The sequence below is a fragment of the Bemisia tabaci genome, chromosome 5, assembly GCF_918797505.1.
Source record: "Bemisia tabaci chromosome 5, PGI_BMITA_v3".
NCBI classification, from domain to species: domain Eukaryota; kingdom Metazoa; phylum Arthropoda; class Insecta; order Hemiptera; family Aleyrodidae; genus Bemisia; species Bemisia tabaci.
Genome location: NC_092797.1, coordinates 56442292 through 56468771, shown reverse-complemented (window position 1 = coordinate 56468771; position 26480 = coordinate 56442292). Strand labels below are relative to the sequence as shown.

Genomic DNA, 26480 nt, shown 5'->3' with positions numbered 1-26480 from the left:
TACTTCCATATCCACGCCTCCATGTCATCAGAGGCGAATTTGGCAACACCGGATTTCCTCCATTTAAACCTATGCTAAATAATCGATTATTGTCGGAGCACCTGGCCCCTCCAAGAATCGATACATTTCCATGGGTTTAAATGAAGAAAAACGATGTTGCCAATTTGCTGGATCCGCCAATGCTCGAAATTCAGTATGTTTTAGTATCTGAGTAGATTTCAGGACGTTCGATTGGACAGGGATGATGGACCGAGATTCACTGGATAGATTTGCATGGATGGCAAGGGGTCACTTTGAAAAACGGGAACACGGGGGCTCTGATCAAAAACCGGGAATAATGCAGCGAGACCAGATCAAAGGGCTGGGGTTAGGTGCCATTGGGAGACTGGCATGGCGCGGCCCTTTCAAGCGACCAATTAGATCCCTGATCCCTTTGACCACGTCGCGCCTTCGATTATCCGTCCGCTGTGCGCTGTGCGACGCGACGGTTTAACCAACCGAGCCAGGTTTCCAGACGTGCTCAACGCCGCGTCAAAGGCCCCTTTGCTTTGCTTTCCGACGAATGTCAAGGCTCTTAAAGGTCACAGGGAAGGAAGAGTTCGACATCTTCTCTCCTTCGCGAAAAGTCTCCGAGAGTAGGGAGTCGAGTCCCTTCATACTGAGAGTTGAGAAACCCCCCTCCCTCCCCTCATGGAGTTACAAACGGGAATAAAGATTACACAAATTGAAAGTTTTTCGTAATCTTTGATCGGCCCATTCTCAAATTCCTTTCTCCGTTCCTTCTCTCATTCCGTTCCTTCCTTGCTGAATCCGTGATTCCCTGGTCTATTTTACATTATAATCTTTGCAATTTGTGAAAATGTAATCTTTATAACCGTTCGTGACACTATGGAGGGCTAAAATGCGGGAACTAATCAGAAATGGATTCATATTGTCTTAACTCTCGGTAAAAAGGGACTCTAGAAAAAGCTCGCCGGAAACCATTTAAGGGCCGGTTTTACTAGCCCTGGCGGGCTGAAATTGATAGGCAAAGCGGTAGGCATAGAAGACACGACTATTCGAACTCGGGTGTATGCCGCAGTATCATCCAAAATTGAAGGCGTTTTTAGCGCGGAGCATTAACTTTCTCAACGCCTGTAATGCAGCTATTTGAAGCCCTTGCCTTAAAGTCAACAAAACTCGCAGTGCGTTCGCTTTCGTATTTTGCACTATTTCCAGTGGCAAATAACTTATTTTCATCGCCTATAAGGATCCATTTCTAGAGTTAGGGTCGTATTTATAAATACAACCATGACAACTATAGTTGTTCCTTAAACGTTCCGAGAAAGGAAGTTTTGAGCCATCACATGTATGTCAGTAATGATTTATACCCCAAAAATTTGGGGAAGGTATGCAACTTCCGGGCAGACGTGCAGGGAATAAGAGTTGTATAATTTTTTTTTTTTTTTTTTTTTTTTTTTTTTTGGTGGGCGACAGAAATAAATTAATATCAGTAAGCTTCGCGAATAGATGTGTAAGAGTAGGGGTTATATGCCCATCTTCTTTGATTTTGTTCGTACATATGTGGGTGGTCGCGATGTTGCTTCGGATGGTATGTTTTTCAGTGGTTACGTGAACATGACTGGTATCATGTAGCCGCTCAATTTTTTATTGTTTATTGTTTTTTTACCTAAAAATGAGCCGGTGGCGGCTGCAAACATCTTGCATTGGAAAAAACAGAATCTTAAATTTGCCGCCAAGAAGTATTTCTTCTTAAACCAAGAATTTTGCCGGTTAATATGAGCTACTTTTTTGCTTAACCCAAGCATTATTTTTCTTGAATTAAGAAAAAGTCAGCTTAAAGCAAGATAAAGAAAATTCTTGGCGGCAAATTCAAGAATTATCATGCTTGATCCAAGCTACTTTTTTTTTCAGTGTGTCTGTTTGATATTATTAATATTTTAGCCTTATTGATTCTGTCGTTTTAATGTTACACATTTTATATACGCGTGTAATTTGGACCGAACTACAGTGAACGCCTGAAACTTCATCTTAAGACTAAGCTGAGTGTAGGTTGACGTGGAGTGGCTGTGTCAGGGATTGCTCCGAAAATTGGAGGTACGCTTAAAGTTTATTCAGGAGTGTGACGCACTTTCCGATAAATTACAAGTGAAACTCAGGCCTAATCCCGTTGGACGTTGTCAAATTCACAGAAATAACATGAAATTTTACGACATAAATCGATCGAAAAATAAAACGTGTATCGATCGACACCGGTTCGAAAAATAAATCACGTGAACCGATAGAAATGATTCAATCGACACCTAGTCGGTCAATTCATGGAATTGTCGATTGGTTTACTTTGTCGACCGATTGACGGAGTTGTCGATTGTGTCACGAGTTTGTGGATCGATTAACGGTTGTTGATTGAATCGGTGGCGGTTGAATGACGTCGATCGGTTCGCGTCTTTATTCATCGATCGATTCATGACGATCGAATCGATACCGGCTCTCTAATCTTTTGTCGATTGATTTGCGTTTTCATTTTTCAATCGATTTATATCGATCAAATCCACACCTTCCGACGAAAAATTTGGAGTAGTATTTTGTTCAGAGGCAACACTCGCAACATGTTGTGAAAACAAGCAACACTCGTACTTCGTTCGCAGTTGTTATGTGTTGTGGGGGCGGGGCTTATTTTTAAAATTTGGGAACCCCTACAGCAACATTGTTGTACAACAACTGCAACGTGCTCAAAGCAAATCGTTTTTATGCTGTTCAAAAAAGCAACGCTGTTTTCTGACCTAAAATTGGAAGTTGCTCTCTCATTGGTTGTTCAAAATCGCGTAAAAAAAAAACAAGAAAAAAACGGAAGCATTTCGTTGTTTCGAACAAAACACGGCTCAGCTTTCCACTAAGACCTGCGATTTTCGTACGAAAAATGGCAAATAGGCACTTTGGAAATACAGCCGTTCGGCCGGGAGCGAAGCTTCAGTTGAAAACTCTGTTAGACAGGGACAGGATAGGCTAGCGAAACGGAAAGTTTACACCTGCCGCGAACTTTCAGAAACTGCGTGTCCACTACCAGACGTCCCGAGAAGTTCGAAACAAGACGGCGACCCACCTGCCTCCCATTTTTCTATTTTCTCGACGTCCAGTTTATGTTCTCGGCTCTTTTTCGGAAATTTTAAGCCTCTCCAGTTCACGTGCCCGATGAAAGGGCGTAGTGAAAAGTCCCTTAATCCGTGCGAATTCTAACTGCTGTCGCCTACTCTACACGGGTCGGTACAAAGGCTATTTCTGACTACGCTTTTCCTGGATCCATTAAAGTGGATCAAATGTTTTTCAAATTTTAACCTCTAGGTGGATTATTTTGGGGAAATAAATATTTCAATCTGTAGATAAATCACTGAGAAATGTTCGCGTTGAAAATCAACAAGAAACCTGAATAAAATTACGTTGGATTTTGGGCCTCGTATCCCCCCCCCCCGCCGTGAATTAAAAACCGTTCCTACTTTCACCTTGAAATTTATTCCTGAGTTTTGTGTCATCATAAGCTTCCATTTAAACCTTAGTCCGAAGGCCAAATAGACTACTTGTGAAAAAGCGAATTTTTGGGAGGCTCTTTGGCAGCTCATGAGGGCTCCTAGGGCGTTTTTTCTTAACACGGCAGTAATGGATCGTATTCGATACATCAAATAGGTAAGATTGTATCGATATCGATTGGTTCAACATGTAAACATAGCCTCAAAAGTCAATTGAGTAATCTGAGGGAACGGGTTTTTTGTGATAGATTTTTGATTCCTAGAAGTGCAAAATGGCAATGAAACGTGACATTGTTAGGAATTTTCTCATTTTAAGCTTTTCCAACTTAGATGCTGAAATTTTTGTTTGAGGTTACGTTCTGCTGTTTTGAACCGAACGATACATGGAACCACTATCGAATACGATCTACGGCTACTATTTTATGGAATCATGTTCACAACACTGAAAATTTGTCGTTTCCAGGATGAATGAACGTTAATCCATTCCAAGGTTGCAAAATTGACTCAAACGTTTCATTTGTTTACAATTCAGCAGTGGAATGCTTGTCCAAAATTCCTAATTTCTTCAAGGGATCAGAGGGAAAATCAAAGAAACTTTGGATTGGCAATGACAGAAATTCCTCTGATGAAAATGCGATTTACGAGAAAAATTTGGCAACATTAAAATGTACTTATGTTCTTTCATGCGGGGAACGATAAATTACGCGAAATAATAATGGGGAAAAAATAAAAAAAACCCGAGTGAAATTTGACAAAGATGCGAAGCGGCGGCGTTAAAAAATGATTGGTTAAAGTTCTTTGGGAAGCCCGCTCGATTCCGGGGTTCCGGGCGCGTTTCACGATGGGAGACTTTCGAAACCCGACAATTCCCGTTTAATTTTACCGCGAAAGCCCCAGCGCAAATCGATCACTTGATTCAACAAGGGGGTGGGGCAGGAGGGGGGCAAGGGGGTCGGAAAGTGATTAAAAAAAACAAACTCGGAGAAAAAGGCATTATCTTCACGGGCGGCTCGACGAGAAAATGATTCAGGTGGGAAATAAGCCAGTGACCGGGGCCGTCTTCCCCGTTTACGCTAAAACAACGCAACTGTATCGGGATTCCTATCGGATCCGAGCGGTTTTGGTTCCGACAGGCGCCCTCTCATGATCTCCTCCTGCGTTAAAACAGCGTATCTGTATGGGATTTGGATTGTACATGGATTGTTTTCGCCCACGAAGGGTGTAATTCAAGGGGAGGCCACCGAACGGCTCGGTCTCGCTTAATCGACTTCCGTCGACGGGCTGTTTACCATTTTTACTCGAAATTATGATGCTACGCGAAATTATTTTCACGCCGCTGAAAATATCATTTCAAAAAAGCTAAGATGCCGTATCGTGCCATTTATTTGTTACGTTCAAGATGTTTCATTTTGTGAAAACGGTTTGGAGAAAGGGACAATAAGAGAGAACTCAGGGCCACGCCCCTGACCGACAAGCTGGGTCCGTTGCCTGATTGTTGAAACTTAACTGGTTATGTCGGCGAGATAAGACAAGACATAGCCCTATCTGCGCCGTGTATAATATATAGCTTTGCAATTCTTGTCGTCCCGAAATAAATTTCAACGATGAGGTTGTAGATCCCCAAGGGCGCATCGTGAGTTGGTCTGAATACAGCGGACTCATCTATGGACTAACCTCTATCGATAGCGGCAAAAATTATGATAATCGGCCCATTGAATATTTACAATTGGAACGATCTGTGGAAAAAATTATCATTTACATTATTTAACCCTTATATGCCCATGTCTTTTTTTAATTTTCAAAATGATTATTCAGTGTTGCCACAGTGAGGGAACCCCGAGAATATCGGGAAATGTCAGGGAACATTTGTTAAATCACCTTCATGCTTTTTAGATTGGGTTTGAGATTTTGAGCAAGAAATTTTGCCTGAAAACTATTTTCAATTATGCCTTCTTAACCATCCGTCAGATCTTCAATTGTCAGGGAATTTCACCAAAATGTGTCAAGGAAATCACGGACATGTCAGGGAGTTTCATTTTCTAAATCTAAGGCAGCCCTGATTATTGATTTGGACGCATCAAAGTATATTTTGAGCAAACTTAACCGTAACTTTTCTCAAATTTCAAAAGTAAGAGACCTTAACGCGTATTGGTAACGGAGCGGAGATACAACTGTTCGTGTTTCATGGATATCCATGTTCTATAAGCAAAACTGAAAGCGCGATGGTGTGAGGTGTGAACTCACAATGCTTCCCTCTGTACTGGTCGCTCGGATTCGAGCGAACAATTAAAAAAAACGAGGCCCGATGATTTCTTCTGTATCCTCGTCTATGTTGCTCACAGAGCCATTGAAGCACCACTGTAAAAATAAGACAAATAAAGTCAACACGCTATGGATATAGAGTCAGAAGGGAAAGGACACGTGTTGATGACGGCGCAGAGATACAACTATTCGTACTTGATGGATGTCCATGCTGTATCTGCAAAGTTGAAGGCGCGATGGCGCACAGCGTGAACTCGCAATGTAGAATTTTCCGCTTACATGAAGAGCCTGAGTCTACTAGAATCAAATCGCTCGTCCAATTGTTTTGACAGACTTCTCAATTTGCTGCGTTCCTTCCACACCCTGTGCCGTTCCAAGTATAAATAACTTGCAATAGCTGAGACAAAGCGTCGGTACTGAGGTTGTCGTAAGTGTATTTATACTGTAAAGAATGCCACGGTGACTTAAATGTGCAATCGAACTCGAGTAAATTACTAGCCGTTCTGGGCGCGCTTCGCGCGCCCGTCACGCCTAGCCGGGGGCTACGCCCCCTGGACCCCCGGTCACTCGCTGCGCGAGTGACATTCGGCTCGCTTCGCGAGCCGATTTTGTAGTAGTTGCAAATTTTTTATCACTATATTTTGAAGATTTCATAGAAAACATTATGAAATTCTCATTCCACAATTAATTTGTAGAATAATAATGGCAGGGCAAGAAATAGACTATATCTTATGGACGGTTCCCACTTAGTAAAAACAGCCAACACCACGAGAAGGTGAGGAACCATTGTTAGCCACTTTTTTTTTACTTTTCTGAAAAAATTTACTGAAATTTTAGTTGCGTCCCCTAAAAGGAAACACGGAGAAAAAAATTTTGTGCATGGAACCCGAAGCTGAGATCATATGAATCTCTGAAGTTTTCGGATCACGCATCCGAAAAGTTAAGGTCCATCTGCCGAAGTTCGGGTCAGACAATTGAAGTAGTTCGGTATATACCGAAGGTTTCAGGTCACACATCTGAAGTACTCGGTGCATACCGAAGTGTTTCAGATTTCTGACCCGAATTTCGGCAGCTGGACCTCAAGTTTTAAGAGATTCATATGATCTCAACGTCGGGTCCCATGCACAAAGTTTTTTCTCCGTGTGAGTATTAATATAAATTTCAACACAGTCAAACACAGTAGAGAACCAAGGAAATCACAGTAGAACAGAGAAAAAATACCGTCGAATAAATAAAGAAAACTATTATCGAAGAAATTCTAATTATTTGGAAAGTAATTCGCTGGCGTAGGTAATCAATGCGTAGCTGCGTAGGAGCATGAGCGAGATTTATCATCAACTGACCGCTGGCCGGTAAGTAGCTGGGTGGGCGAGCGACAATACGTAAGCGGTGGCATATGGTTCGATTGACAGAGGAGTGGGGAACGGTCAGACGTAGAGGAAAGGTTCAGGCTGAACCGTTCAGCACAGCGCAGCGTCAGTCACCGGGTGGGGAAGAGAGTCCGGGAGGGGACACTTCCCCTCGAGTGAAATAGAAAAAGGCAGAATCCTTCGAAGTTTATATTAATGATGGTTTTTTATGAGCGAGAAATTGGAATTGATGCATGGAAAAGCGAAAGACTATTTTACCACCTTGTTGTGTACAGTTCGAGCCACGTTCCTTTGTGTTTTTTTCTTGCATAGACAGGCGTTATTACTTTTGTTGGGAGTTACATTCTGTAATTTCCGATGTAAAAATCGTGTAATACGAGAAAGGATGAGAAAACACGGATCAGATTGCTTAAATTCGGATGTTCCACAGGGAGTTTTCTTCTAACACTGAAACGTCGGAGCAACGACGTCAGTTTTTCCCAATATCTCCGAGTTTTCCTAATTTTCCCGAAGACGGCAACAGCGGAGCACACCTGGCGGCGCCCACCTCGCGGCGCCCACCTCGCCTGGCGGTGAAAATATAATCCACGGTCTTGGCGAACCAATTAATTTTCATTTGCTCGCCCCGGCTGTTCGCAGCTCCCTGCTCGCTGTTCGGCATTCACCCGCCTGGCCAGGCATTGTCTCAGCGCCGCGAAAACACCACCTCCGACCTGCCCGCCAGGTTTGCCCGATTTACAGTCGAAATTTTCCCGATTCCACGGCGAACGCGGGACACAGGCAAAAGTGACTGCTCATAGAAGAAAGGGATCCGATCGGGAGATCCATTGTCCTGCACCTGCTCTCATGCACCTCAGGGTTCCAATATTCTGCTCTACTAAGGAAAAACGCCGTATGAACCTCCAGGCCTTGCCAAATTTTCTTTGATGAAACACGGATTCTCTAGTAAACTTATGAATATTTTACTTCCAATTTTTCAGAGAAGTTTGTCAGTATTTTGATTTGAAGTTCCTTAAAATTTCAAGGAGAAATGTGCATACTTTCCTCAAAAATAAACATTTTATCAAAGGAAATTTGGCAACTCTTGAATGTTCATACGGCGTTCTTCCTTACCACGGCAGTCCTCTTGAATGGCATGTCTGAATCTTCAAATCATGAAATAATAGAGAATCTTTCATTGACCAAAGTACATAAACACCAGGAACACTTTTGGGATTAAAAATTTTAATTTGCGATGAAGAATCGGCTGGAGGAGGAATGAGTATACAAATTCATAACTGGAGCTTTGGAAAGTCATAAATCGTTTCTCTCCAAAAAAAAAAAAAAAAAAAAAAACCCTGCAAATTGGAAGAAAGAAAACCACGATTCTTCATCAGGGAATGAGCTCCTGAGAATCAGAGGAAAATCAATGCATGAGCACAGTAAAGAATCCTAGACACTACGCCTTGGATAAGCCCGCTCTACTCAAATTAACTCACGGAGGCCCGCAAAGCGCCTTCGCGGGTTGGGCCGCGTAGTAGCTAGGGAATTAATAAATCATCACCTTCCGATCAAAGTATCAAAGATGCCATGCGACGTTTCAAAATTCCCGCCGTCATTTTATTTTTTTAACAGAGAAGTTGTGGTTGAACCTGTTTGAAAATTTCATTGAAATTTATCGGCAGCACAAAGAAAATTCAGTGAAATTTTCGGACTTCTTCGTTGAACAATTCCTCTGAAAAAAAATAAATAAATAAAAAGGGAGCGGAAATTTTTAAAGGTGGCATGGCGCTTGTGATACTTTGGCCGGAAAGCGACGAAATCAGGTGGTTAATTAATAAACAAGACGATGAGCGATGGGCAAATCCCTGGCCGGAAGTCACGACCAGTTTGGTCAACTGTTGCGCTGGTGATCCCTCTCGGCCGGTGGGATTGCACCAATGGGAGGGCGTCTTTGATTATTCCGTTGGCGGCGCGCCAATCGTAATTAGCGGAGTGGGTCCGGCCGCGGCGAATTCCAGGAACCGTAATTGCGTTTCCGGCCGCTCACAATGGATTAATCAAGCGGTACCACCGGGTCCGGTCCGTATCGATTCGTGATCCCATTGTCGTCCCCCGATCGGGCTCCTTGCCCCCCCCCTCCCTTCCACAACCCCCTCCTCCGCCGCGACCGCTACCACGCTAGGCGAACCCTTTTATACCCTATTAAAGTCGGGGACGCTCCATTTTGCACGGGCAGCGTTTTAGCGGCGCGTAATGGAAATGCGCTACTTTTAATCGGGTTTGCATCTCGCGGAGGCACCGTGGCGCGGATTCGACCACCCGTTTTCAGGGATTTTTGCCCTCGTGAGCTTTCCATGCTTTTTCCCTTGGTCTTGGTGCAAAACCACGTACCTCCGTTCGCGACGACGCAGACTTCCTGTCATCCTTTATTCTTCCTTCCGATGATTGGACGTATTCCTACCAAACAGAACTATGCGCAGGAAAGATGGGGTATGCTCGTGGTGAGCTGGATGAGAAGTAATGTAAAAGTAAGCAGGATTCCTTATGGTGAAATGGAACTATGTACCAACCTAACCTGACACTGTTTTTCCTTAATTTAGATGTATACAAAACAATCGATTCTTGGTTAGGCTGCTTCCCTCATCTCAGCGGCAGATCCAGGGAGGGGAGGCATGGTGACATCCCCCCCCCCCCTTGGGCTAAAAGAAGAAAAAAGAGGAAAGGAAGGATAGAGGGAGAGAAAAAGGGAGGGAAAAAAGGATGGAAAAAAAGTGCTCCTAAAAATTTACTGAAATGGTTTGTTTCATTGCTATATTGTTTAATTTCATGCTCCTGGTTTCAAATGTTTTCCATTTCTACGTAATACTCGACAACTTTATTCGTATTATTCGTCAATTTTCAATTTTCAAATAAAGCATACATTGTATGGTAAAAGTGCCTGAAATTAAATCTGGGAGGGGTTTTCTTTTATAAAATTTTCCGGGGGAGACCCCTGAATCCTCCTTCTCCTGGAGGTGCCCGCATAGGCCCCCCACTCGACACCCGTAGATGCCCCCCTCCTCCCTGCGATACACTCTTGATGCGCCACTGCCTCACCTTAAAATCGATATTTTCTATAGATTTAAATGGAGGAAAAACATTGTTGGCAAATTTGAAGAGTGACCACTGATAAGACTGGAGTATATATCATGTTTGACATTCTGTTCATGAGGAACGTCTTGCGGGTTGCATGGATGGATTCGGGCGTGAGACGAGGGAGTGGACAGGAGAAGTGAAGTGGACAGGAGGAGCGACGACGAAATTATCTCTGAGAAGAGTCCGTTTATTACTGCGCCCCAGTTTTTATTCGGTTCCCCCTCTGGATTCCTCTGGGCTGGGGTCGGGCATGGATTCCGTTTGAACAAAGACAGAGTGCCCTCGCCCTCGGCAACGCTAATGATTCGCGCAGCGGCCCGTGTCTTATCTACAAACTCATTGTGTCTACGCCCGTCCGAGCACCGTCCTAATGGCCCGGGATCCCTCTGGACAAGGTTGCCCTGTCCGGCAAATAAACGATACGCGCCCGTGCCGCCCGTCCACCGAAACCTCACTTGGGTCCGTTCCCATCGCAAAGTCCATCATAATAACAAGCTCACAAGTTTTCTCGCATTTCCAAATTCCTTGACTCATTCATAACTTTTCACGGATTTTCAACGTGAAATTCTCCGAGTTTTTCGGCATATAGCATTTTTTGTCGGCCTTCTAAAGTGTAGTGGGTGTAGTACTGGTTCTATTATCAAGACGTTACGGGTTTGATTTCCAGCAAGGCGACGCGAGTTTGATGGTTTCAAATAACGGTTACCTCAAACTGGTTGTACAGTAGAGACTGAGGGGGTTGGGACTCTAACTGAAAGCGCAGGATTACCACTCATATGGTATTTGAAGTGGTGAAAAAATATATTAATCATGTAAGTGCTTTTCACCAAAAAAAAAAAAAAAAATAAATAAAAAAAAAAATAAAAAAAAAAAAAAAAAAAAAAAAATCGGCGCTAAGTCTCTTGGAATTGACAAAATTCAGAATTCGAGAATTCACGGGCAAAAGTTCTATTTTTAGTAAAAAAAATAAGAGGACCCATTACGTCTCTCCAATCTTCGGCTGGGTTGCTCATGTAGCTCTTGAAGCACCACTACAAATAGGGCAAACAGAATCAACAAAATATGGAAATAGAGCGAAGGAAAGAACGAGCGTTAATGACGGCGCAGAGATACAACTATGCGTGCTTGATGGATGTCCGTGTTGCGTCTGCAAAACGGAAGGCGCGATGGCACGAGGCGTGAACTTGCGGGATTGCTCCGATCTATGCTGTCGACGAGGTGCCAATCGGATTCGGTAGTAACATTTAAGACGAGGCAAAATTACGGCTCTTCTGTTATGTGTGTTGTGTTGACACTCGGTTTTTTCTTCTGTTCTTTTCAATTAGGTGTATGATTCCTATAATACGATGTATTTGTAGACCTATATCTAAAGCTCTGTGTACCAGCCCCATACGTACAACCCACAGGTCACGTGTTTTTGCAATCCTCGGATTAATTTGACCCGGTTTGGGCATCAAAGGCTCAAACAAAAAAGTATACCTCTTTGATCATCAGATTTTTTTTTCATCAGAAATTTTTCTCGTTTGGAAAGGTACAACCTATTACTCAGTTTTAAATTTTCTAAATTTCTTATCCGAGTGAAGAAGGCTGCGGTGTTTCCAACCGAAACGTCTTGGTCAATTGTGTTAAAAGCCTTCTTGACCGCTGTTTTAATTTTTTTTAAATGTATACAGAGACTCTCTTTTGCAGCGCCCTGAAGAATGAGATGGAAAATTTTTAGTTCATTTTTGTGCCGACAGAAGTGCATCATAGTAAGGAAATTTCAAAGAATTTTTTTTTTCAAATCTGCGGGTTTTGGACTGCAAACTACTAACGGTCATAACTTAAATCTCAGTTCCACATTTTTTAACGTCCTGATCTAGAATGAATGGCTCATTATTTCGTTTTTGGGGACTGAGACTCTTTTTCCCGTGAACGGCTTCATATACTTAGAATCCACGACCGTTGGATTTTAAAACCGTAGGACCATTGGAGTGACGCTCGCTACATACACGTGTCCATGCCATTATGAGGTCGTTATCATCCTTACCTATCCCACGGGACGGGACGGTGATTTTACTCCGCCTGATGCCTTGGAATTAGTACCTCTAAAATAAGATATATAATACTAGCGTCTACCTGGGGACTATTTACGCTTCTCTGCCCAGTTCTTTATTTCAGAATTTTTGGGGTGGATTTTGAGAGGTGAGTTTCAGTAGGAACCGCCGTAAATTACTTCTGGCTAAGAGAACGATATGGAAGGAATTTAACCCTTCTCTCTCTTCAAAAATATTTTAAAGAAATCACCAAGAATTTTTAAATTTCATTTTTTAAATTCATTATTTTTTTTTAGTAATTAAATGAAATAAGTCTGACTCAAGGATCTGCTTGGCAATATTCTGCAAGTTTCAAAAATCCTCGACGAACCCACCTTTCTGCCGAACCCAAAGGGCATAGCCCACCGTCGCCCTTTCTACCCTCCTCTCAACTGCGCTAAACCGATGCTTGATGCGTTTCCTAATTCTGGTCTCAGCAGAAAACATGTGCACGAGTTGAACAACTAGACGAGCTGACGTCGAAAACACACACGCGAAAATGAAGCAGAGTTGAACGAAACTCCATGCCAATTCAAAGTTTGAGCTGAAAGAGAGCGAGGGTTTGTTTCATCGGGCACGAATCTGTGACGAGGCGTAACTGATCGATTAGATCGATATTTGCTCATTTGAGGCTATGCTAAAGAATCGATTATTAAAGTGTTTGTTGCCAACACCCTGCTCATCGATCCTTTACCATAGGTTTGAATGTCAGATCAATCGATAGATCGCAAAACACGCCACGTCACTGCCACGAATGACCGCGTGCGAACTTTGCCATTAGTTGGCTGAAACGCTGAAACGGATCTCGCGAGGCAGTCTCCTTGATGAGGAAAAATGCTCCCAACTTCCCGTTTCCCGTCTGCGAGAGAGTTATATTCGTCAAATAATTAATCGGGATTTTCACGTAGTGAGCATCGGGTATTATTTATGGAAAGCGTCAGACAGTACCTACTTGGAGCAAAAATAATGATAAATGATTAAGCGTTGATTTGAAGGGAAAGGTATCATTGCGCACTTCGTTGAGAGGTAGAAAAATGAGAGAAAATCAGAAAAAATAACGAGTAGGGAAGGACTGTCACTTGAAAGGCTTTAATTGAGATCCCACATTCATCGAAACAATATTATTTTGACTTGACCTTCTTGAGAGGAGAAAACAGCATAAGAAATACAGAGAATAACCCATAAGTAAGAGAAGACGGCAAAAGAAACGGATTTTTTTCGAAACTGGCAGTTGATGAAAACAACGGTGGAGTCAATGGGAGCGCAGGGCCGTAGGGAACACACGCTCCACGCTCCTTCCCCCGTTCGTCCGAAAAAAAGAGTAAGAAAAGAGGAGGAAAGAAAGAAGAAACGAAGGAAAGAGGAAAGCAGGAAGATTACACTTGATACTTATTCATGACAAAATTGAATCAAACCGCATCTTAGGTTCTTCGAAATTTTGAAATTTTTCTCGGGGTAGCCCCCCGGACCCCCCTATCCTCTAGTTCGAAGTATCTCGACCCGCCTATGGATGAAGACTAACATTAGTAGGGGTTAAATTGCTTATCCCTGCTAAACTACATTGTCTAGCCAATCTGTAAAAACATTTACGTGCACAGAGAAACCAATGGTGCATACGTCGTTTCGAAACTGACGATGGGTTATATAATGTAATTTCAAATTGCACTATGCAGTCCAACTCGTCCAAAATTTTCCATCGCAGATACAACTGTTTAACCCAGTAAAAAGTCCAATCAGCTGTTAATCTATGTATATTTGCATTGCTATGATGAATTACCTTGATAATTGTAAATTTTCTTTATGCTCATACGTGTTGATTATCCTGTTGTTAACTCCACCTTCCTTGAATCGGACAAATTTTTTTTTAAAAGGAACGATGTTCAAGTGGAAAGATAGGGGTGTGCTCGTGGTTAGCTGAGCATAAAACAATGTAAAAGTGGATATAGTTCCTTTTGAGAAAATGGAAAAGCGGGATTAAAGCAAAAGGAACTGAGAGCTAACTCGTGAGCCGTGGACATATGACGAGAGCGTTGTGGACAGGGCTTATGACTTATGAGTTAATACTCGGCGACGGCGGCATCTTCGCCGCTGACGTCACTGCCGCTTTAAAATTCCCAATCATTCTTATGACCCTTAACTAACAAGCACACCCCATTTTTCCACTTGCACATATTTCCATTTAGCATAAATAGTCCAATCCTACCGTGGATGAAAGATCTCTCTCACTCTTTCTATCTATGTTCTAACCCTGTGAAAATTCCTTGCCACTGGGGCATCGACCCATTGTTTGGATGTGTGTGTGGCTCTCTAATTTTAGTTGTGTTCTGTTGGCAGCGTACCGTGCGGACGAGAAGTTACACCGGCGGAGCACAGTGCGGATGGGGATCCGGGTGGTGCAGCTGGCCGCGGCGCCGCCGCCGCCCTCGTCCAACGTGGCGACGCCGTGCAGCGAGGGCGGGGGTGGGGGCGGCGAGGGCGGCGGGGGCGGTGGCGGGGTGGCCCTCTCCCTCTCGGCGGCCGCCGGGACCGGGGCGGCGCCCCCGCACGCCTGCGTCGAGAAGCCCTTCCTCCTCAGCGACGGCAAGGTCCACCTGGACGCCCAGCTCGACAAGTCCATCTACAACCACGGCGACTCCATCCTCGTCACCGTCTCAATCAAGAACAGAAGCAGTAAATCCGTCCGAGGCATTAAGGTCAGTATCTTCCACCATGGCAGTTCTGGGTCTTAGAAGGGGGGGGGGGGACTTAGCTTTAAAACTTAGCGGGAGATGAGACGGTTGAATCCACAGTAATGCCAGCGGGCTGATTGTTGACGTTGATGGACACATCGATAGACAAAGAAGACAAAGGGAGTGTCGAGCGATCCTAATGGTTGAAATAGTTGGTTCTTACAGACTGAGGGAGAAAATGATGGACCGTAGGGATAGGGTCTGTCGTGGGTTGCCGATAGTAAGTCTGATACCTTCTTTTGTTCATTGCGTCGATAGGATCCCTCCATATTTCTTTTGTCTTTTTTGTGTATGGTTTTATCTATCAATTTCAACATCCAGCTCGCAGTGGTGCAGAAAATGCCCGATTTGCGGACTGATTATTGAAATTAATAGACAAAACGATAGAAGACACAGGGAAAATGGGGCAATCCTATCTGTAGAAGTGCGTAGTTGCGATGGACAAAGGAGAAGAATAATAGACTTTCTGACGGCAAGCCACGATAAAACCTACCGACATTTCCACCCTCAGTCTGTGAGAACCACTCGCTTTGACCAATAGGATCGCTCCATTTTTCCTTTCTCTCTATTGTTCATTACTTTGTCTATCAGGTTCGATGATCAACCTGCCTGCTGGTGTTTCTAAGATCCCGGTAAACGTGAGGTAGATCTTCGGTTGTGTGGCGATTTTCCAAAGTAATGACTTATTCTGTGTCTCTCTATGTCTCAGGAATATGAAACATATCGCATATTTTACCGGGTAGTCATGCGTCTGCCATGAAATCGCAGATTTGGCTGTGAGAGGCAAATCGGAAACGTGCCGTGAAGCAAAAACGCCGATTGAGTCCAATTTCACGCGGAATATTACCAAATTCAATCGTAATTCCTTTTGAGAATTACACATACCTGATTTTTGATAAATTTTTTGTCGGGTAAAGAAGTAGCGTCCAGATTCCCGAACATGTTACGTTCGCGAAAAAACAATATTACTTTTTTATTTAAATTATCAGTTATTCTTCGTAAAATCAGCCTCTCCTGTAAGATTCTGAGACTTCATCCAGGGGGGAAAAAACTTGGCGCACAAACTTTGCGTATAAACTGCAAGAAGATGTACTGTCGGTGCTTTTTTCATCGACTTGAGTCGATTTAAAATTGAAGACAATTGCCTTGAGAGTATCCTAACAACTAAAAACCCACGATTTTTGAATCGTTGTCTAACGCCTTTGATGGATAAATAGCAATGCTAAAATCTAAGGAATTATCGATTATAGAAGTTTTTGATAAATATTTAAAAATCGCCAGTGGCCTGGCGTGATTTGCGGTATATCAGTTGATCTGCCATTTAAATCTATGGATAAGGATCGATAAACGGGGTGTTTGCAAAGAACACTTTAATAACTGATCTTTTCCCGTAGCTTCAAAAGAGGAAATATCGATAATTGATCATTGACGCTTCGTCGATGAATCAACCCACTGATAAGCAAAACCACGTAACTCCAAAAAACTTGGAGGTCTATACGTGTTTTTTTCTGCCACGGCAGAAATCTACCACAGTTACCCGAAACTCACTAGAGGTACACGCAATACCGCACGGTGGACCGAGTCAATGGGAAATGGCGCCCATGAAAACGTTGACTAAAGCTCCATTTTGATGTCTGTTTCGCCAAATTTTAAATTTAGCGAATTTATTTTAGGGTGCTCCAAGAAGAACATTCCACGAGAGAGCCAGTTGCATCTTTTTTAAAACTTCAACGCTATGTATAACCGGAGTCATGAGCTTTCAAAGTTTCCACATTTTGCCCGACTTCTTCAACTGACTCTACTCACTGCGCGCCGCGACGCTCAGCGTGAGATCCGAGCCGCGAAAGGTGGGGGAATGGGTGGACAGGAACACTATAAAAAGGGGGGTAATGATGGGAAAAGTAGAAAGTGAAATTACAGGGGTCGGAGTGCTTCACCGGGGGGTCGAGGGCGAGGGTGGTGCGAGCCCGCGAGGGAGGGGGTGTGCGGGGAGACAATGAACTGATCACGAGATCTATTTGACGAGCAATCTATCATTATTAATCATTCGGGGGCCGGGGCCCCCGGAGTCCGCCGGAGTACACCCTTCCATTATCATTCACTCCGTGCAATTTGAATTTGATGCATTGTTGCCGATGACGCCCCCCCCCCCCCTTCGCCCCCCGGGGCAGTACTCGAGGCGATGGTCTCGCGCCGCGAGCCCAAAATAAATACAAATAAAATAGCCTGCATTTGGCGAACGAAAATCGAGTTTTCCTGGAGGAGGCCTGGCAATTTAATTTCCTTTGCAATCCCGATTGGAAAAAAATATTTTGAATCATCATTGAAATATTTCAAATGAAAATACATATTTTTCCTGTAAAAATGTCGTGACAATATTTGTATTCAAGGCTGCAATCGAGAGAAGGCACAACAGACCAGTCCACAAAGATTAAATTTTCAGCTGAGTGGTATCTGTGAAGTTGGGTCAAAATATAGGATTTTTGGAGTTCCACGGGAAACTTACTCCACGGTTTGAAATGACGATGGAGGATTCCGAGTCCCGACCACATTTCTGGTTGTTGTTACGGTGTTTTCTTAGTGAAACCAAATACTTTTGGTCCTGGTTACAGTGCTGCACCATTACTGGAACTCACAAAAATGACTTTAAGACAACAACTAGAAAAAAAAATGCGACCTAGATTCCACGAGCACGAAAGCAACTATTCATTTGTCTTCGTATGCGTTATAGGATGAATACAATTGAAAAATTTAGAGAAAGAAGGGGTGCTAAAACGCCGCTGTTGTTTCATGTCTTATGCCAAAATACTTCAGCTTTCAATCTTCCACGGAGAAAATGAGCTAGTGCAACGATACCATAGAAATAATGCAATTGACTTGCAGAAATATACGTAGCTTAATGACAGAAACTGAAAAGACAAATACGAAAAATTACAAACAGAAGATATCTCGACACAAAATGGTTGATGAAGTAGAAAATGTGTGAAAGAAGATGAATGCTGGTGCCATTTAATTCTCCACGATAGTAGATACTGGGAAGATGCTCAAAAACTGCATTTCTGTGGTGACGGTGACGCAACAGCCGCCCTTGAGGCCCAAACCTGGCTTATTTCAACTCAAGAATTTTTTGACAGAAAATTATACAGATCTTCATTCACCAAAAACGATCGCTTATACGAAGTAATCGAATCCCTTGAGTAGGCTGTATTGCAGTTAACACGGGTCTGACAGTTGAAGAAGGACCATACCTCTGTTTCTTACGTTCTCCCCTGAGTTCTCCACCCCCCCCCCCCCATTATCTGGGTCTCAAGCAACCCTTCTCACTCAGAATGTTTTTCCGAGTGACAAAACGGACGCACGGCAACAGAGTTGTCGAAATCGGAGTCAGCTTTGACGGCGACGACTTTTGAAAAATGTGTTTTGCCCGCCGCCCGCGTCCGAACCAGCCGCAGCGACATTCCATCGGAGTCGCGATCGAAAATTCACGACTGTCACGCCCTCTCCCCGGCCCCCTTCGACCCCCTCCCCGGCCCCCTTCGGCCCCCTCCCCGGCCCCCTTCGACCCCGAGGCGAGACCGACGCTAATGAAATAAATCATAAATCCGCCAATGACCTGCCCCACCGTCCCATGTTTACCCCGGTGTCAAATCAATCTCCAACACGGGCTTCCAACCGTTAATAGTCCACCCGCCCTCCCGTCCCATGGCAAATACAAGGAGGATACCAAGAAAACATTTTCACTCATATCACCACAGAAATAACGACCGGCTTCTTTCCGTGTCACCCGTGTCATCATTCCGTCTTCCGTTTCCAGAAGGGTGTGATTCTGTCTTTGAAAAACGAACCGATACTCAACTCGAAGACCACGCTGAGGAATCTAATCGGATCGCGTTGAGTAGAAAGGAACCAAGCCACATCAGCTATTTCACAACAATAATTAAATAATTAAAATAAAAAATTACTAAAATAACTACCAATAACGACTAAAATAATTAAATTTTAGGTTACGCGGATTTTTGAGCAAATTTCAGTAATTTGTCTGCATGTACGGAGCAAATTCTTTAAAATTTTCAAAGAAATCCGCACAAACGTTCTCTTGTAAAAAATTACATTGCCCGGTAGAATTTGGCAATAGCTGATGTGGCTCGGTTCTTTGAACGTGGTCCAATCGTTAATGGGAACTTTCCCAGTTAAAATCTACTTTCACCGGAGACTTTGACAAAATGCTCACACAAGGGTGCGCATGTGCACGTTCATTTCTCACACTCTCAATATTCACCGGGAACTTTCCCGATGAGATGGTTCCTGTAGGAACTGGCCTTGAAGTTCGGAAATAAAGAAGCTCAATTTCAAAATTCGAGCAACTAAAACTTGAACTCTAGGCATGACCTTAAGGAGCTTTGACGAGTCAATGCACGAAATGCAACTATTCGAACTCAGGTGTATGCCGCAGTATCATTCCTAATTGAAGGCGTTTTTAGCGCGGAGCATTTACTTGCTCAATACCTGCGATACCGGAATTGAACCCCCCCCCCCCTCCATCTAAAAATTTACATTGCTTGCAGTTTGTTTTCTATCGTTTGTTGTACGGTTTGTGGCGACAAATCATTGTCATCTCTTGAATGGAATGCATTTTCAGAGAGGGTCGTATTTATAGTCATTTCCTTGAGAGGCCCCCTACGCTTGACATTATTATTGAAGGAGGTTCAAGGGAATCTTTGACATAGCAATATATATAGGAAAAAACTTTCAGTAAAATTAAGCATTTTAAATTTGGAGGCGGATCTTTGCAAGGAATTACGACGATTTGCCAATCGTCACTGCTATAAGTGCAATATGGGAAAAGAAAACTCCAGGAGATCTTTATCCTACCATTAAATGTAAGACGAGTTTTATTAACAACGAGAAGAAACGACTTAATTGGCCCGAAACACTAACAAAGAAACAACTTAAATCGGAACTAAGGTCGCAAATAATAAAAAGAAACACATAAATTAAAATAAAAAGCCCGGGACGTTTCGCAGGGATCCGCATTTTCAACCGGCAAAACGAAGAAAATTAAAAGAAGGACACTATGAGCCTCACCGTTGTTATTGTGAGAGGCTGATCATTTTATTTTATGTGTTCCTTTTTATAATTTGCGGCCTTAGTCCCGATTTGAGTTGTTTCTTCATTAACAACGAGTAAGATTAAGCATTATAACTTTGAGAAGACAAAAAACAAAGTGCAAAATAAGGAAGAAACAATTGTATGATTTTGATAAACTTACAGGCAGGTGCGAACCTACCTTCAAATTAACAAAACTCGCAATATATTTTCGTCCGTATTTTGTATTTTTTGTATCGAGATATCCTTGTAATCCCTCGCATAAGGATCATTTTCCAAAGTTAAAATGCGTGATTTTACTCACTCGTCCTTGGCCAAAATCGTCCTTTTCATGATGGTAAGGTAAGGATCTCCTTGAATATTGTTTATTTACAATGTAACCGTACAGGGCTCCGTTGGGAAAGGAGCTGTATAAGGAACGACTTGGAATAGGATCCGAACTCCGAAAATGGATCCTCCTAAGGAATGCCATTGATTTCCCATTCCAAACAATAAAAATACGAAAGAAAAAACGCACTACGAGTTTTGTAAATTATAAGATAGGGAGGTGAAATAGCTGCATCACAGGCATTGAGCAAGTTAATGCTCCGCGCTAGAAACGCCTTCAATTCAGAATGATACTGCGGCATACACCCGAGTTCGAATAGTTGTATCTCGCGCCTTGACCGATGCACCGCTCATAAATCGTCGTTCTCCGCACAAAGGAACGTAACTCCATTCCAAGGTTGCAACATTGACTCAAACAATTCGGTGTTTTACAAGGCTGTACCTGGGCATCTCGCCCAAAATTGTTCCGATTTTTACGTGAGATCAGAGGAAAAATCATTGAAATTGTCGGTAAGAAATGCCCACTACTCTCCTCGTAAAAATGAAATATCGTCGCTCCTCTGACGTAAGGGCGTATCTCTATTTCTACATGAGTCTCGGAAAGCATTAAATCATACAGAGACCAGGGCTTAAATCAAAATTGAGATACGCCCTGAAGTCAAAAAAGTGACGATATGCGAGAAGATTTTTGGAATCATTGAAATGTTGTTACGTTCTTTCGCATGATGTCTACAGCTCTTCGATGTTCTCCATTCCCTGATAGTCCCCTAATTTTTCCTGCTTTTCAGGGGAAAATCAGCCGAGAAAAAGTCACTCTAAATGCGAGTGCTTGACTCAAAGAACTACTCTGGCGAGTTTTTCGAGCTTCTGGCAACGACGCAAAGCGGAAGAAGAAGCCAAGAGTGAGTCGTGACACTCGGTTATCTGCTCGTAAACACATATTCAAGATCCGTCGTTTTCGTAGCGCCTCCTCCCCGCGCCCGCGCGGCCGCGCCCGATCGGAAAAGTTTTTCACTTCCGACTTCCCGATTCCCGCGCATCCGTTTCCCGCTCCCGCTCCGCAGGTGCTCCGCTCTCCTCGGCAAAAACCCCGTATCATCATTTCCAATATCGCCAAATTTACTTCCAGAGACCGACTTATACCGAAAAAGACCAAATCATTATGCATTCCGTTAAATATACAACGGCAATGAGCTAAAAATCCTTGAGTTAAGGAAATTTAGGTAGAGAAGCCCGATAAACGGCCCTTATCAATAACCCTCCTTTTCCGGAAAATTCAAGATTTTTCGAATACATTTTGGCAACGTCTTCGGGCTCATACGGCGCTCTTCGTTTGCTCGGATTTGAAGGATTCAGACAGTTGAGGTGTGTTCGACATTCGTTGGGAGCGTGGCTCTTGCGGAATGAGCGTATCTCCAGGACACCTATTCAGTATTCACCCACCAACTTCCCTTTCGGGCTGAGGCGGAGTCTCGTCGCTTTTGATACGCTTCCCGGGTTCGCGTTCCCTTCATTGACGATTAAGTTTCATTTAGAAATGGCTCCTCATGCCACGCCACAAAATCGATTCAATTGTTCAGATCGGATAACTTGGTTTCCCTACGCCTCATGGTGGTTTCAGTGCAACCGAAACGCTCAGTACATGCTTCAGAAAGGATAAGACGTAGCAGCAGAAAAGTAAAGAAAGAAGGAGAAGGGGAAGGAGAAGTAGGAGAAGAAAAAGAACAAGGAGAAGAGGAAGGAGGAGAAGGAGAGAGTAAGAAGAAGAAAAATAAGAAGAGGAAGAAGAAGAAGAAGACTTGGCAAAACTTTCTAAGGCCCCAATGCTATTAGGCTCTGAGCCGAATTGAGACGGTCGTCTGGGCATGATTACTTGCGAGAGGATTGGAAATGATGTTAGCGGTATAATGGGAGCCATTTTCACCTTTAGTCGGGAGCAGCGTCGCCGCTCGAGAGGCCCAACCCAAATGGATGAGCGCGTGTTCCGAATCCCTCATGAGCGGATCCACATGGACCCCGACCCGAGACCCCGAGACCCAGTCGAGCACGTACACCGTGTCTCGTTGACCCTTCCGAGTTCTTCGACCCCCCCCCCCCCCACCCCCGTTCGATGGAAAGTTTATGCGGCGCGGCGTCGCGGCGCCCTTTCCGGAGGCTGAACCAGGGTTGACCATTACGTAATACTGTCCTGCTGAGGAAGAACGAACGCAACGCAGCCGTATGAGCCAGTAGACGTCACCATGTTTCCTCCGATTGAATACACATTTTTAGGGATACTCGTCAACGATTTTCTTCGCATTTCTTTTGGGAATTTTATTTTTGCCGTAGCCTAAATAATTTGAAAACGAGTAAAAATATCGACAGCTTTCCCCGAAAATAAATATATTACGCGAGAAGTTTTGGCGACGTCCGAATCTTTATACGGCGCTTTCCCTCAGCGCGATAGAATGTCGTAAAGGGCGAAACCTCGTATCTCCGTTTGCGACGTTGCAGACTTCCGGATTTTATTTTTTCTCTGGAAAACCAGTCAACAGGATTTTTTGAAAACTTCTGAAACTTCTCGATTTGCAGAATATTTCATAGAAATTTCAATATATATTTCAATATTTTCAATATCTATATATTATTTTGACTTGTTTCTTTTCAAAAAAAATAAAATATCAGAGCCTTTGAACGTCGCTATGGAGATGCGTGGTTTCGCACTTTATCCGTAGCGGGTCAGGAAAGTAGCACTGCGGGGTCTCTAAAAAACACCACGTTAAACAGAAGAAAACCAAGCCACATCAGCTAAGGCCAAATCGAATCGGCAAATTTAATTATTCACATGAAAACGGTTGTGCGGATTTTTGTGGAAATTTCAGTAAAATTTCTGCGTAGTACGAAATAAATTCCTCGCATATTTCAAAGACCTGCGCACAAACAGTCTCTTTGTTAAAAATTAAACTGCCCATTTAAATTTGGCAAAAGCTGATGTGGCTTGGTTCTTTTCTGCTAAATGCGGTGCAAATATACTGTCTTTTTTTTTACCACTTTAAGTAGCCCACAAGGGCTAATCCCGCGCTTTTTAGGCCCGGCCCCCTCCGTCCCTACCGAACAACCTGTCCCAGGCAACCATTGTTTGAGACCATCAAACTCGGGTCGCCTGGCCGGGAATCGAACCCGGGACCTCCCGATCATAGAGCTGGCGCTTCAACCACTACACCACAAATGCAGGCTGATAAATTCAATTCAACAATGAGTTTTAAGGGCAGAATTCGCCTCATTTTCCGAATCTTCGGCTCGACAACAGCGCAAAAGCCTCGGCCACTCGACCCTTTTTTGCTCTGCGTACGGGTTGCGTCCCGTTTCGGCCCCCTCTCACGACTGAACACGGATGGGCGATCACCGAGGGGTCAACCGTAGAAACTGGAAAGTTCGTTTCGGCCACCGCGTTCTGCCGTGCGGCGGGGGAAAGCCGTAAGTGCATTTCTGCATGAGCCACGGCTAGCGCATGCTCTCATATGTTTGAGGCTCATCTCAGAGTGCACTTACGGCTGTTTTTCGTAACATGGTGGCGTTGTCCCGAGCGTATAGAACACTGTTGAAAATCCAAGGAGATATAATAGGTAAGTCTCTCGCAGTCTGCTTTCCATGCGGTGGAAAGTTACACGCGCGGTTGCGTTGTTGATGTAGAGGCCACCGCTCAAGTTTCCCGGCACAATTGGAGGTCATTAGGTAAAGAACGTCAAATACACAAAAATAATCTGGTTTTCTAGTCCTATGGGAACTTTTCTTTTTTTTCTTTTTCATCAAGTAGATTATTTGCCCTTTTGTAGGCGGGGTGGTATTCACAAAGAAGAGGGTTGTTTCGATATTTCTCTTCTTTAATATTTAGCGTCAATGCCAGAATCGTTGCGCAGTTAAAAACTTACTTCAATATCAGCGATTAATTTGATTTTGTGAGGGGTGAATTTTGATAAGAAGTCTGTTTTTCCGGTCTTGCGGTAACCTCCATTTTTTTCTTTTGCTCGCAGCGACAGGAATAATGTTTAGAAATTTTTAAATTAAAGGGAATATTTGAGGAGAATCTTCTCCCAATGATGAGTGGTTGCAAAATTGTGAGAATATTACTTAAATATATGTGAACATCCCCGGACAAGGAACCCTACTGTAAAAAACTGAAAGTTTATATATTATTGCTTCCACGGAGGCGATGCTTTACAAACATCTGCCGGTTTGGTTCTAATCTCCCGTCATTCAGGCTCAAAATCTTCGAGTCTTGGTACAAGTTTACGTCTTTTCTGAGCGGAAAGATGAACTTGAGCAACGCATTTTAAGCAGTCTTGTCGTCGGTGCTCCGTTTTGTAAGTGTCTCATTGAATGATTAAAGATGAGAGATTTTAACGAAGATTGGCAACACTGACAATGACTGAAAGTAGGCCCTGAGACCGTACTCCGTAGCTCCGTGTCATGAAAACTTTTACAAGCACCCCTCAACCTCCCCCATCTCCGAAAACGAGAGCCCTACAACCCTCTTGACTCGGAGCAAAATGCACGGGGCTGGGGATTAAGAAAGGTAAACACAACCCCCACCCCGACCCCCTCCTGCAAGAGGCATCGAAGAAACTCTTCGATTATTCACCCACACGTGTATCAGGTGACACGTGGGACAGAACCTAGGTGGGGGATTTTGTTGAGCAAATTATTCTCCGATTATTGTAGGCGTCTTTTGCACGAATCAAACCGATTATCCTTAAATTAATAAAAGAGGCACTTTCCAAAATTCGCAAAATACGAAAGAACGAATATTATCAAACTCGTTGACGCTCTTATTTTTGCTAACGTAAGCTCCTTTAAAATGATGGTCATGGTTGGCATTAGTTCTATAACATTTTTTCGTAGCTTTTTCTTTAATTATGACATAATTAATTATGAATTTTACTTATTCAAGGAGGGACCGCCTATACCAACGCGCATACCCTTTGGAAACATTTCCTACCCGTGACACATTATAACTGCACGGTGCGTAAGACTACCGTGACCGTGTTGACGTGACGGCCAGGAAAATCTGAGCGCCTTCAATTTAGGCGCATGCAACACGGACGTCCATTGAGTACGAATAGTTGTATTCGGAGTATGAATAGTTGCATGGATCTGTAGTTGAAGGCGCTCAAGTTCGCTACACCTACCGGCTTGACTGTGGGCGGACGTTTCTCTCTTGTAGTTTTGGAACCAGGTTAATTCTTTCTGTACCTGAATGTTGCAGTGGCAATTCTTAGAGACAACTTAAAAATACGATAAGAAGTTAGATGACGTTTTTGCGGTTTGAAAAAAACACTTGTTATATTTGAAATTACAGATAAGTTTCGGACGACCAGCGATGGAACCACGTCAAAAGACATCTGATACTCATCGTGTATTAGAAACCTTTTGACCCCTTAAAATACCATAATGACCCCTAGGTACTGAACATGCTGACAAAGGTGGCCCTCAAATTTTTTGGTACTATTCGAACACGGGATACGAATGACTTTTTTTGACATGCAGGTGGAAATTAGTTAGTGGGTCATTGTGTCAACAGCCTTATCGTGGTATTTAAGGTTTGATGACTTCTCAATTTATCACTATAAAAGCCGTAAACTGGTCAGTTCTTCAAGTGTAAAAGATACCCGTGCAAAAAAACTTTGAAAAAAGGGAGAGAGATGGGCGGAGATAGAGAGAGAGAGAAAGTATAATTTTGATTCAAAGGACACACCTCTGCAATCACAGACGATCTCAGAGACCCCACACTCGTACTCTACTCACACAGAAGCAAATGTAATTAGATCTTTCCGAACGCCTAGTTTTTACAACCAATATTAACGGAGATATTACTCATTAAATAACATGATGTATGACATTATTCACCGTGATAGTGCATACCATGATTTCTTCTACCTTGCTCAAATAAATCAGTGCTACAAACGCAACTGCATTAGATCCTCGACGTAA

The 26480-nt window shown here is 43.3% G+C and overlaps 2 protein-coding genes across 4 annotated transcripts in view; one reads left to right on the top strand and one right to left on the bottom strand.

Moving 5' to 3' along the window:
* Positions 1–26480, bottom strand: part of LOC109030869 (sex-regulated protein janus-A) — a 143128-nt gene that overhangs the window by 24162 nt on the left and 92486 nt on the right. The window lies entirely within an intron of this gene.
* Positions 1–26480, top strand: part of LOC109030866 (arrestin homolog) — a 389313-nt gene that overhangs the window by 340111 nt on the left and 22722 nt on the right. For both annotated transcript variants that reach the window (XM_019042046.2, XM_019042047.2), the window contains one exon: positions 14683–15041. In XM_019042046.2, the coding sequence (XP_018897591.2) occupies positions 14683–15041 (359 nt within the window). The remainder of the gene's footprint in view (positions 1–14682; positions 15042–26480) is intronic.